This window comes from Mus caroli, chromosome 14 (assembly GCF_900094665.2).
Source record: "Mus caroli chromosome 14, CAROLI_EIJ_v1.1, whole genome shotgun sequence".
NCBI lineage: Eukaryota > Metazoa > Chordata > Mammalia > Rodentia > Muridae > Mus > Mus caroli.
In genome coordinates this window covers 68,545,821-68,558,892 of record NC_034583.1, presented here as the reverse complement: position 1 = coordinate 68,558,892, position 13,072 = coordinate 68,545,821, and the positions used below count along the sequence as shown (strand labels likewise).

The window sequence follows — 13,072 nt, the reverse complement described above, 5'->3', positions numbered from 1 at the left end:
TGGCTTCCAGCATCCATCTCAGGTATCTCACGATGGTCTCTGACTCCAGCCTCAGAGGCATCTAGTTCCTCTGGGCTCTATGGGCACTTGCACACATGTTCACATACACACACACACACACACACACACACACACACACACACACATATATACACACACACATAATTCAGAATTTACAGTAATTAAACACATACTTAAAAATTTGTGGAAATTGACTAAATGTGCATATATGAACACATTTATAATCTACACACAAATTTTATACTATATATGCACAGAACTATTTAAAAGACATCATAAATGAAATGTATTCGCCAAGGAGAATGTAAAATTAAAGAGGAGGCAATCTCCAATGGAAAGGAAGATAGCATAGGGGCCTGTTGTAAATTTTCAAAGCTTGTGTGTGGTCAGTATTATTCACACTTCCAGGAAGTTTCCTACAGATCATTATGAATTTTGTTATACACCCAAAGCATTGTAGGGGCAGTACTCATATCTTAGTCATACTGAATAAAATAAACAGTTTTCAGAGTTGGAAATATCTTCTGAGGGGAGGAAAAGCCAGCTAGCAGCTACATGTGGGCTCGTTTTGGGTTCCTGGAACTGACGCACATCAGCATGTCTTTTGAGACGTGTGCGTGGCATATTATTACAGCTGTATATCATCAGAGAGAGAAAAAAAATAATTGGTTTTCCTTGGAGTATCTCTAAGTTGGTGTCACATTCAATAACCCCGTAGTTGAAAAATCTATATGTGATGGATGAAGTTTGGACTATCTTTTGAATTTAATTTCTCCCGTGCCAGCTTCTGCAGGCCCCAGTGAACCTGTCATTTTAAAGGTGAGAGCTGGTGCAATGCTTAGAAGATGTTGCTTCTTCCAGATACTGACCTGGGGGGTGGGAACAGTCTGCTTCACGGGTACCTGGGGGGTGGAGCAGTCTGCTTCACTGGGTACCTGGGGGGTGGGAGCAGTCTGCTTCACGGGTACCTGGGGGGTGGAGCAGTCTGCTTCACGGGTACCTGGGGGGTGGGAACAGTCTGCTTCACGGGTGCCTGGGGGGTGGGAGCAGTCTGCTTCACGGGTGCCTGGGGGGTGGGAGCAGTCTGCTTCACGGGTGCCTGGGGGGTGGGAGCAGTCTGCTTCACGGGTACCTGGGGGGTGGGAGCAGTCTGTTTCATGTGTATCACCTTGCAGAGGAGCCAGGGGTGGTTCCAGGAGCCTGGGATCCCACATTGGGCTCTCTACCAAGGCGCAGCCAGGACGCTGGCTTTGCAGGTGAACAGTAACTTATTTTCTCGTTCTCTTCCTTAGGGACTGGCATCTCTTGTTCATCTCTACTAAATAAATCCACAGGATGTGGGAATTTGGTTTAGACATTCCCAATTATCCTAACGACATTACTCTGGATACGGTGCTTAATAATCAGCATTACAGGTCTGGCCTTGAAGCTGACTTTGGAATGGAGTCTCTACTAAGGGGCTTAGAGGCTCATCTCCAGATTCAAAATTGCCTAAATGCCTGGCTTGGCTTAGGAACTTTTGAACCATCAGGACCTCTTTTTAAATTTTAAAATTTAGATTTATGACACGTGAGATGGGAATTAACCTATTTTCTTGAACCCGATTTTCTGTCTGACAACAACCTAATGTTTTCAGTTCCAGACGAGAGCGAACCTCTTGCCAGTCTGTATGACACGCATTTGAGATGTACATTGCATAATCTTGATGAAATAAGGGTGGCCTCCGATTGGGAGGCTTGGCTATTTAGATTGTTGTCATAGTAGAAGTGAGTTACTAAACTACTGTCCAAGTTGATTCTCGGGGGATGATTTCTGTAAATAAATGATAAGAAGAGATTTCTCTTACCTATCAGCAGGGCCTCCTTCTCAGATTTCAAGCCTTGGCTTCTTTTTTCAGTGTTGTTCTCTCGGTCCTGGTTAACCAACGCAACCGTCAACACATTGATTTCCTATAAAGTTAAAATGCAAAAGCCATGTAGGTATTTATGTAGACCCCATGCATTTTAACAAATAGACTCCACCCTTTTCTTAAACTCTATAAAACAGGCCATTGTTCCCTCTTAGAAGCGGAGATAAAATCTTAAAGTTATTTGTACAGTAATAGGTTCCTAACTTCGCTCTCATACAAAAGATACTATTTAAGAGTAATAAATTTGACAAAACTATCTTAGATCTTTATCAGTTATACCATACCAAACACCTCTATTCACAAAGGCTGTATCTGACTGTAGCCATGATAATATGTTTTATTCTAAACATGGAATTTTGGGAGCTGTGTCAAAGCTTACAAAAGACTGATCATGTAATAACTAAACAAGCATGGACTTCAGGATGGGCTGAGAAGCTGAGGTAGAGCTGACGGAGTATTTGAGTCAGAGTGGATTCTTATGAACAAGAAAGTAGGGAAGGGAAGGCAAACCTGGGAGATGGTTTTGGGTTTTTGGTTTGTTAGTTTTTTAACAATGAGGAATTGAACAAGAGCTGTTTACACGTGACATGCCAAGCCTGGGTCTGTTTAGAATTTTTTTTTATGGCCTTCTAAAAGTTAAAGATCTAACTTCTATCCTCCCAGTATTGATTTATAACTTGAGATAGAATGTGATATGATAGAAACTGAATAGCTTGTACATATGTGTAATCACCAGGGAAGTTGAGTCTTGTTGGAGGGAAATTCCTAACAGCTTCCTCCCCTTGAGGGAGAGCCAACATGGTTGAATAAATGCACCGTGTACTCAGCCTTGCCATGCATGGTTAAGGAGCAGGGCAACAAAGAGACAATTGTAACTTGAGGCGAGTGGTTACAGGAGAGTGCTGGAAATCAGCAAGGAAGATTCCTGGACCTCTAAATAAAATGCAGGGTCAGAATGGTGCCCAAAAGAATAGATCAAGCCGCAGCTTTAACATTAGGTGTCTGGCTGCGAGGGAGGCAGGGATGCTCTGTACTGTAAGGGAAAGGTAAGCCGAAAAGCACCAGAGTCCAAGTTACTGCTAGATGCCACCACCTTACCCAACAAGCCTTTGAAACCTGTGGATCTTCACAGGGTGTCAGGTAGTCCCTGAGGAATCTCAGAGCCTCAGGACAAGGTCCCACAGAACTAGGGAGGTCTCCTCCTTGGGACTGCAGTTGCTAGTATGGACAGTTCCTGCATCAACCTCACTTGTCTCTTCATCCATGTTCTATAGCCACAGAACCACAGATGCAAACACTCTATCGGTACCCACAGGTCTAGGGACGCTCTCCACATTATATACCACCAGGAACATGGACAATAGCACAGTGGACACAAATGCCATCTGAGTATACCCCAGGGAATCTAGGAAAGGTATTTTCCATAGACCATGATCTGTGGGCTATAGGTACTGATGACAAAGCCCTGGTATCATCTGTAGCTGTCCCTTGGACCTGTCGAAGGCCATCCATATTCTATAGCTTCAGAGGAGCAACTACTGCATGACAAACCCAAGAACAACTGACAATTACACCCTGAGACTGTGGTGACCAGTGCCACGTTCCCCAGTATTACTGTGCTCATCCCATGGGAAACATGGAAGTTCCTTTCCCATCCATTTAATCAAAACCTGCGAGAGTCATTTCTCTAGGCTCAGGGATATTCTATATTCATCCCAAGGGCCCTAGAAGGAAGGATGCTTCATATTCTATGGTTCAGGGACTTCTTCATACATTCTTAGTGTCACTTGTACTTATTCTAGGATCTAAGACAGACTTTCCAATCTATATCTTGTATCACCAAGACTGTGGCAGCTGCCATCACAGGTCCCAGTGCTGTAAGAGTTTTATACTGTGACACCCAAGGATATATACCTTTAGAAATCTATATGAACTGTAAAGTCATAAAACTATTTTCATGAATAACTTTAATCTGGGTCACTGAGATCCAATGCTGATATCACCATAGCCAAACAAATTACACACAGGTTAAACTTTTGAGAACACCCATAAGAAAGCCAAGAGATCTACCCAACCAGCACCATACATCCAATGTAGATTAAAAAAAAAAAAAAACCAAAATACTTTTCTACACAAACTACTCCATACAGTTAGAAGAGGCCACTCTTTCACATGACGCACAGGCATCGGGATAGGGATATAAGAAACAGAAAAAGAAGTACAGAGCCTCTAAAGAGACTCGGGAGTTCTCCAGAAATAGATCCAAATTTGAATGAAATCTATGAAAAGAATACAAAATCATCATGCTAAGGAAATTTCACAAGGTACAAGACAGGTGACCTAAAGAAATGAGAAAGCAGACATTCCAGAAGGAAAGGGACATTAGAAACCTACTTCATGAGATAATAGCAGAAACATTCTTGAATTCTCAAAGAGGTGGTCATACTCAGCTATAAGAAACTCAATGGTCTCAACTAGATTTGACAAACAAAACAAAACACTTCACCAAAACATTAGAGACAAGATGGTAAAAGTACAAATAAAGATTCCAAAGCAGCAAGCAAAAAGCTTCAGGTCACATGCAAGGGAATTCCCATTAGATTTTTAAATGGTTTCTTTGCAGAGACCTCATAAGCTAGGAGAATTCATGATATACCCAAAGTCCTGAAAGAAGAAAAAGCAGCAGTAGAGCATCCCCCCATACACCTCAAAAACCCTGGCATCCAAGGTTACTGTATCCAGTAATTATTAGAGAAAACCACAGAATTATCACTAGGAGACCAACCTAACAGGATACTTACAGGAATACTAGAGACAAAAGGACGGGATCAAGCACCATGAAAACACACAGAGTAAAAGAGAGCAGGAACCCAACACGAGCATGCTGGAAAGCTACTGAATCTCAAAGGTAAGTGATGATCAGGAAACCCAAACAATACACACAACAAGCAGGAAGTGACTAACAAAAGAGAGGGAGTTCATAATTATCAATAACGACGAGGGTAAATGGATTAAATCCATCTACTGAAATATGCAGACTGGTCAAATAGATCAAACAACAATAACAAAATGAAAGCAAAAAAAAAAAAAATCAAGATCTAACTATATGCTGCCCCAAACAAAAACATCCAAAAGATTCTAATGCCATTGCTTGTAGACTCAATGTGAAAGACTGGAAAACGACATTGCTCACAAATGGAAACCAAAAGCAAGGTGGGACCATGATACTCACACCAGAAAGGGGAGATTTTAAATAAAAAGAGCAAAGACACAAAAAAGCCATCATATATTAATAAAACAACTCAACAGATGACATAACAACTAAACATATATGCACCCACCACAGAACACTTGAGGGTAAGAACAGCCTACATACAATAATAGATGGTGGTCTTCAATATAAAATTTTCTCAATCATCCAGACATGAGGGGAACAAAGAAATACCTGATTTGAGCCATGCTCCAGAACAAATGGGCCTAAAGGGCATGTGAGAACATTCCATTCAACAATAACAGAGTATGTACTGTTCTTATCATCATGTCAAAATTCTGTATGATAGATCATGCTTCACAAAAGGTGTGTCGGACATTCTGGGCCAGAAGGCTGAAGATGATGCTCCAGTGTTTTAGTGCATCCCGAGGACTATCTAGTCAATCAGCTATCTCTGTCACTGCTATAAGTTTTGAAGCTGTGTCCCGCACATCCTCAATACTCCGGTAATATTCATTCCTTCTCAAATCTCCGGTGGCATTGAATACTAGGAAGTTATAATCTCACAATTAAGCTTAAGTTCTTCAGGATTTGAGGAGATTTTAGGTTAAGATAATCTTTTTAGGATGGTAATACAAGTTAGGAAAGAAAATGATTTGGATACAAAACTCTAACTCAGTAAGATAGGATAGATAATAGAATACTGTCTCCAAACTGACAAATGCTTATGCATTATGTTATAATGTAAGCCATAGTTGATAGTTTTTCATAATTGTTATTGTATTCAGTTTATAAGAATAGAAAAGAGCCTTTTATTGGACTAAAAAGAGAAATTGTAGAGAGAATACCTTGTGTCTGAAGGATGGAAAAGCTACTTACCTTTTTGTCTCTATTATTCCTGTAAGTATCCTGTTAGGCTGGTCTCCTAGCAATAAATTCTGTGGTTTTCCCTAACTGATTATGGGGTACAGTAATCTTGAGTGGCAGGGTTTTTTGGGGGGTGGGTGGGTAGAGGGGTGTTCTACGCACCTGTCAATAATAAATCTGATGTCAAATTAGCTGGGCAGGAAGTGGAAGGCAGGACTTCCTGAGAGGGAAAAAGGAACTCTGAGAAGAAGTGGAAGAGACCTTTTACCAGGAGACATGAGAGGAGACAGATGTGACTATGGGTCTAAAAGGTTTAGCTAGCTGTACTGGCTGACAACTAGACAACTTGACACAGGCTGGAGTTATCACAGAGAAAGGAGCTTTGGTTGGGGAAATGCCTCTACGAGATCCAGCTGTAAGGCATTTTCTCAATTAGTAATCAAGGGGAGAGGTCCCCTTGTGGGTGGTGCCAACTCTGGGCTGGTAGTCTTGGGTTCTATAAGAGAGCAGGCTGAGCAAACCAGGGGAAGGAAGCAAGCCAGTAAATAGCATCCCTCCATGGCCTCTGCATCAGCTCCTGCTTCCTGACCTGCTTGAGTTCCAGTCCTGACTTCCTTTGGTGATGAACAGCAATGTGAAAAGTATAAGCTGAATAAACCCTTTCTTCCCTAATTTGCTTCATGGTCATGATGTTTGTCCAGGAATAGAAACCCTGACTAAGACATTAGCCATGTGGCTGGATGGGGGTAGGTGGTCTGTTGACTTAGGTGAGCTAGTTGAGAGTCTGCCCAGCTAATACCCAAGCTTTGAAATATTAAAAGGTTTCTGGGTGGTTATTTGGGAAACTAGCTGATTATGGAATAACTACTTCTGTATTTATTTCCAGCATTACTATTAAAAATATTAATAATTTTTCATTTACACACAATGAACTTTAAAATACAGCAAACCTTAAGGTTTATATGGGAATGGAGCATTTGGCAGAGTGATGGGGATACGAACAGGAAATCCTTATGAGAAGAAATAAGGAGTGGCATTTCCAGAGCAAGCTTTGACAATTAGAGCCTATAAGGACTAGGTAGATTTCATCTTTCTGGGTTAATGGGGTCAAGGAGTCTGCTGAGTTTTGTGCATGGTTTACATTAAAGATAAACAGGGACGTGCAGTGAGCTTCCATGCCTGGGGATGTAAGGATGGTAAGCAGAATACAGGCTGAGTTTCTATGACATCTCCCAGGAGAGGATCAGAAAGAAGAAAGAAGAACATTAACCAAGAAGATGGTTACATCATCAAAAAATACCAGTAATGAACCTCAGAGCTAAGTGGAAATAATATCTTTGAGAGAGGGTGATCTGTTCACAGCCTGAATAATTATTGAAGACAAATGAAATTACTCACAAGAGCTTAGCAGACAACAGGCCCACATTAATTGCTAGGACTGAGTGGTATCCTGAGGCCAGCACACAGTGGAGGATTCAGTTTGAGTAAGGAGTGGATGATGAAGGAAGCCAACATGTCAGGAGCTGGCAGGGAATGGCGAATGCACAGACAATGCTACCCGCGGATATTGTTCAGTACCTGTCCCCATCCCCAGTGCTGGAGTCATTAAGAAACAGACTTTGAATAGGACCCCAACAAATGCTATAGAATAACACTGGATAGATCCCAGATAGAGCTGTGACTTGTTCTGATAATGCCATAGGGGTGAATCAGTGAAGATGAAAGATAGGACCACCCTCCTGTGGAAACATACCTTCCTATTGGATATTGTGGTTTGTCTTCACTGGCAGTGGCTGTAGGGTAGACCCAACTCCCCACATAGTACCCACACTGGTGTGTCCAGAGGACCTGAGCCTGCTAGAGAGCTGGGAGTGGGCAAATTCTTCAGCTTTGGGGTGTTTCTGGTTTTTTTGTTTGTTTGTTGGTTGGTCTGTTATTTAAGTCTTCAAGAAGGGAGACAAACTTTGTTGGGAAGTGGGACAGGACCCATTGATGGCATGGGCTCCAAAGAGCGCTTGTTACCTATGATGAATTATCTCTAGAATCTCTGAAAGTGAATATGACCTTTTCCATTATAGTCAAAAGTATGTCTAACCTAATAACTAGATAGTTGGGTCTATACTATCATTTAGTGAAGTGGACAGACTTGTGACCACTCAAAAATTACCCGTCTGAGCCTCTACACTTAAGCCTGTCACAGGTATAATTCAAGGTCACATCGTTTTCCAGATAGGTGAGCATGTATGTCACATATTTTGCTAATGCTAGCCTTAAAGTTAGCATATGTTTAAGTACTAACAGACAGTATAAGGATAGTAGATAGCTATTTTATGTGCTGTGCTTCTACCGTTTTCTGCCTACTAGAAAGGAGCTGGCTGTCTTGTGTTAGTGACTCATAAATTATTGGTTCCTGAGGCAAATAAGGATAATCTGATTAATCTGTGTTTTTAACACTGCTGCTTAATTGAAAAAGATAATTACAATTACTGGTGGTCTGCAAGGTTGTGATAGTCTAAAAAATATAAACATAGGCAATATTTTAGTCTCATGTAAGCTTTTACTTAGTATCTAAACATATAGATTTGATGTTTCTAAAAACACATCAAAACAAAAACCATAAATTTCTACCACCAAGAAGATTAAAGTAAATTAAACATGCAGAAACAATAAGAAACTAGGCAATCCCCAAACTAGAACCTTGTTGCAGTTGAGCTTTTAATTCCAACGACTCAAAAAACATCATCTGTGACCCATACATATGTAAAAGGACTATTTTGTATCAAGGGATTCTCAGCTTTCAGGGAAATTGAGCACAAAGTGACAGAGAGGTGACACTTGGAGTATGACAAGCCATTGTTAGAAAGCATCTGCGAAGCAGACCCGTTGGATGCTGATGGAAGGAACTGCAGAAGCAGGTAGATCTTCAAGAGTTCTGATGTTATCTGGAAGCCTTAACCAGCAAAGGGCTTTATGCCAACAGATCTGAACTCTAGGACACTGAGTTGGATACAAATGAAAGGGGATGCAGAGACACAAAGTGGTTGTATGCGGTAATAATGTCATCATTTTTACATCTTAATGAGAGTCAAATCTAAGTTAATAATGTGCACAGTGCAGGAAAAGAAATATTTATGAGGTGGAAATAAATAGATAAATTCTGGGAATGAGTTAGGTGCCTGGCGAATAGGAAAGAAGAGAAATATATAACTCTGGGAGATGATGCTTCCAGTTTCAAAATTCTGAACTCAGGGTTTGTATGGCATCTTGCTGAAATAGTTGAAAGGAAATGGGACGTGCAAGCTTTTACCTGAGAAGCAAAGCCCTCATCCTTCTTTCTGTGGGGCATTTCTCAGGAGTTTGCAGCAAGAACCTTGACTCTCTGAGACAAAGAGCTGGCTGGTTCACATTTTCCCAAACCAGGGTTTACCACCCCTCACCATAACACACACTCTCAAGTGTTACTTAGCACATTACAACAGAATGGCAAGTATCCCTTCAGCTCCACTGTGGGAAGTTTGAGCATCTTTCTGAGGTCAAAGTCTGGTGAAGCTAGAGTGACAGGGCTCACATGATAAATTTCAAGTGGACACATGCCAAAACACTACGGGAATAACTCCTCGCAGAGACAAGCCATAATGTTGAACATTAAAGGTGACCATCCCAAGGGTATCAGATAATGTAAAATTGAAATCTCTAAGTCTGCAAAGCCTCTTAAGGTGGGACACAGACTTGGATTGTACTACAAAGATCTCTATTTTTTGGACGAATTAAATAATTTCTGTCAAGAGCTTCATCAGAGATAGAAGCTATCTAATAGCTCTAAAAGATACAATAAGGTCTATGCTGTCTACTTAGGGTAATTTGGGGGAATTCATTTTTTCAAGGGCTCTGAATCACAAATTACACATGGTTATCTTTTCTTAAAATCATCACTGTCCTTATTGCTGGTATAAATCTCTAGTCAATGGAAAAGGTCTTATCAAATGAGGGCAATTAATATTAGAAGCATAGAATAATGAAGACCCTTTATCTGTTTATCCCCCTCTGCTCAATAGAAGCAGTATGAAGAATGATGTGCCTACCAGGCATTCTAGAAATGATATCCTAGATCCTGGACATTTCAGAGCTGGGGGTGGAAGTTGATAATCATGAATGATAGCAGGAGAGTGCAGGAGACTAATGGGAGAAGACTGCTAATGGTGGACAAAGTTTTACAACCTCCAAAGGAGTGGACAGACGGTAGACTGTGTACAACTCAACTATATCCCTCATTACAGAAATAGACAGTATGTGCTCTCAAGTAAGGAACCAGACAAGGGTGTTATTTCTACTCTTACTCAATTGAACTCTGTTTTCCCTTTTCAACTACTTCAAAAAATATCGTCTGTGCAATATACTTGTACAAAAGGCTCACTCTATATGCCAGGGAACTCTAATCTTTTAGGGGCACTGGGCACAAAGGGACATGGAACTCAGGATACAACAAGCAACTGCTACAAAAGGTCTATGAGACAGTCATGTTGGTAGATGAAACTGGAGAAGTAGGTAGATCTTAATATTGATGCTTTAACCAGACTAAAAGAAATAAATCAAAAGGAAATAAATAGGAAAGGAAGATGTCATAGTGGTCCTATTTGTGGATGTTCTAATTTGATATTTAAAAGACCTCTAAAAATCCACTGGAAAACTCTTAGCTTAGATCTGATAAACATGTTGGATAAAAGCAGCAGGACACACAATCAACATGTAAAAATCATGCATAGCTATGACAAACATTCTGAGGAAAAAAAAAACAACAGAAAAACAATCCCATTCATAAATGTTTCAAAAACCACATAGAAATAAACCCAAAGAGGCTTATCCAATGAAAACTGAAAAGACTGAAGGAAAAGAAAAACTATAGAAGACACTAGAAGGTAGAAAGACATCGTATGCTCACACTGTAAAAGTGAATGTTTTGCTGCAGGTGACAGGTTCAATTTATTCACCACTGGGGGCGGGGGAGTTGAATAGGTTTAGCCACCATCAACTCATGTGCTTGAATGCTTGGCCCTCAGAAAATGGCACTGTTAGGAGGTGTGACCTTGTTGGAGTAGGTGTGGACTTGTTGGGGGGGGGGTGTCACTGTGGGGCCGGCTTCGAGGTCTCCTAGGCTTAAGCTCCACCCAGTATGGAATTCCAGTCTCTTTTTGGCTACCTGTGGAAGACACCCCCCCTTCTGCTGCCTGTGGATCAAGACGTAGGACTCTCAGCTCCTTCTCCAGCCCATGTCCACCTGCACACCGCCATGCTTCCTGCCATGACAATGATGGACTAAACCTCTGAAACAGTAAGCCAGCTCCAATTAAATGTTTGCCTTTATAAAAGTTGCCTTGGTCATGGTCACTTATTCACAGCAGTAAAACCCTAACTAAGACAACTATTAAAACACCAACAATAACAATCATAGATAAAAGCATACTGTATCCCAAAGATTCAAAGCAATTTTGAGCAAAAGGAACAATGGGAGAGGCTACACTTGGTTTCAAATTCTCCAGCTGAGCCATAGCAAGCTACTGACACTAAAACAGACAAAGAGATCAATAAAACTGAATTGATGGTCTAGAACCAAACTCCCATCTACTTCTTGACAAAAGTGTCAAAAGCATACATTGGAGAAAAGACAGCCCCTTCTCCAGATAGTGCTGGGAAAACTGAATATTCTCTTACTTAGGGTTTCATTGCAGCAAAGAGACACCATGACCAATGCAACACTTACAAAGGCAAACATTTAACTGGAGCTGGCTTACAGTTTCACAGGTTCAGTCCATTATCATCACAGTGGGAAGCAGGGCAGTGGTGCGGAAGGAGTCAAGAGTTCTCCATCCTGATTCAAAGGCAGATAGGAGGAGACTCTCTTCCATAGGCAGTGGAAAGGAGCGTCTCATCCGAACTGGACATAGGAAGTCAAGGCCCACCTATACAATGATATACTTCTTCCAAAAAACGCCACAACTCCTAATAGTGCCACTTCCTATGGCTAAGCATGAATCTCTGGGGGCTAAACCTATTCAAACCACCACAGATATTTACATGATAAAAATCAAACTAGATCCACATCTTTCATCCTACGCAAACATCAGTTTGAAATGTATCAAAGACCTTGATGTAGCCCTGAAAACCTGAAATTTCTCAAGGAAAACAAAGCAAACAAAACCACTTTAGGTACAGGTACAAGTACTTTCTGAAAAGAACTAAAAGGGTTCCTACACTATTACAATAAATAAGAGCTAGGAGTATGTAATATTACAAAGTATCTGCAGACCAAAGGAAAAATTAACAGAGTAAAGAAACAGATTACAGAATGTGATCTGCTGGAGACGATCTAAAATATATAAAGAACCCAATGGGGAAAAATCTGAATAATACAATCAACAACTGAACATGTGAAAAGATACTAGAAAAAAAGGCACATAAAAATGCTCAATATCCTTAGCCATCGGGGAAATGAAAATCCAGTTTACAGTTATAATGGCCAACACTGAAAAAAAAAAAACCACCAAATCAGTGAAGAAAGCCTCTTACAATGCTGGTGGGCATGTACATTAATATAAAAACTATAAAAAAAATCAGTATTAAGGGTCCTCAAAAAACTAAAAATAGAACAACCCTATGATCCACCTGTACTGTAACTCCTGGTAATGAAACTGAAAGGAATTGAAGTTACTAAAGCGCAGAGAGCCACTCATTTCCGTTCATCGAGAGACTATGCCATCATAGCTAACTCACAGAAGCAGTCTTGGTGTTCATCAGCAGAGGAAGTGTTTGAGGAGCTAGAGCTGTGTTTTTACTTTCCTCTGTTCTAATTCCCTTCCATGTATTCTAGCCTCCCAGACAGAGAAGATGGAGTAACTGGCATGTACACTCTTTCCTGTGATTATTTCATTTAATTAGTCCAGTGGCCTCTATGCCTTTATTTCTATTTTCTTTCTTCTGCCCAACTTCCTGTATATGTGGTGTCTACCAACTGCATAGATAGCTTTAGTACCTAGAGTTGTAACCTGCTCACTGGTACCCCTGCAAAC

At 40.8% G+C, this 13,072-nt stretch overlaps 1 protein-coding gene across 19 annotated transcripts in view; it reads right to left on the bottom strand.

Annotated features, from left to right (window-relative positions):
* Enox1 (ecto-NOX disulfide-thiol exchanger 1) overlaps positions 1-13,072 on the bottom strand; it is a 550,965-nt gene that overhangs the window by 20,592 nt on the left and 517,301 nt on the right. For all 19 annotated transcript variants that reach the window (XM_021181861.1, XM_021181862.1, XM_029469169.1 and 16 more), the window contains one exon: positions 1,868-1,970. In XM_021181861.1, the coding sequence (XP_021037520.1) occupies positions 1,868-1,970 (103 nt within the window). The remainder of the gene's footprint in view (positions 1-1,867; positions 1,971-13,072) is intronic.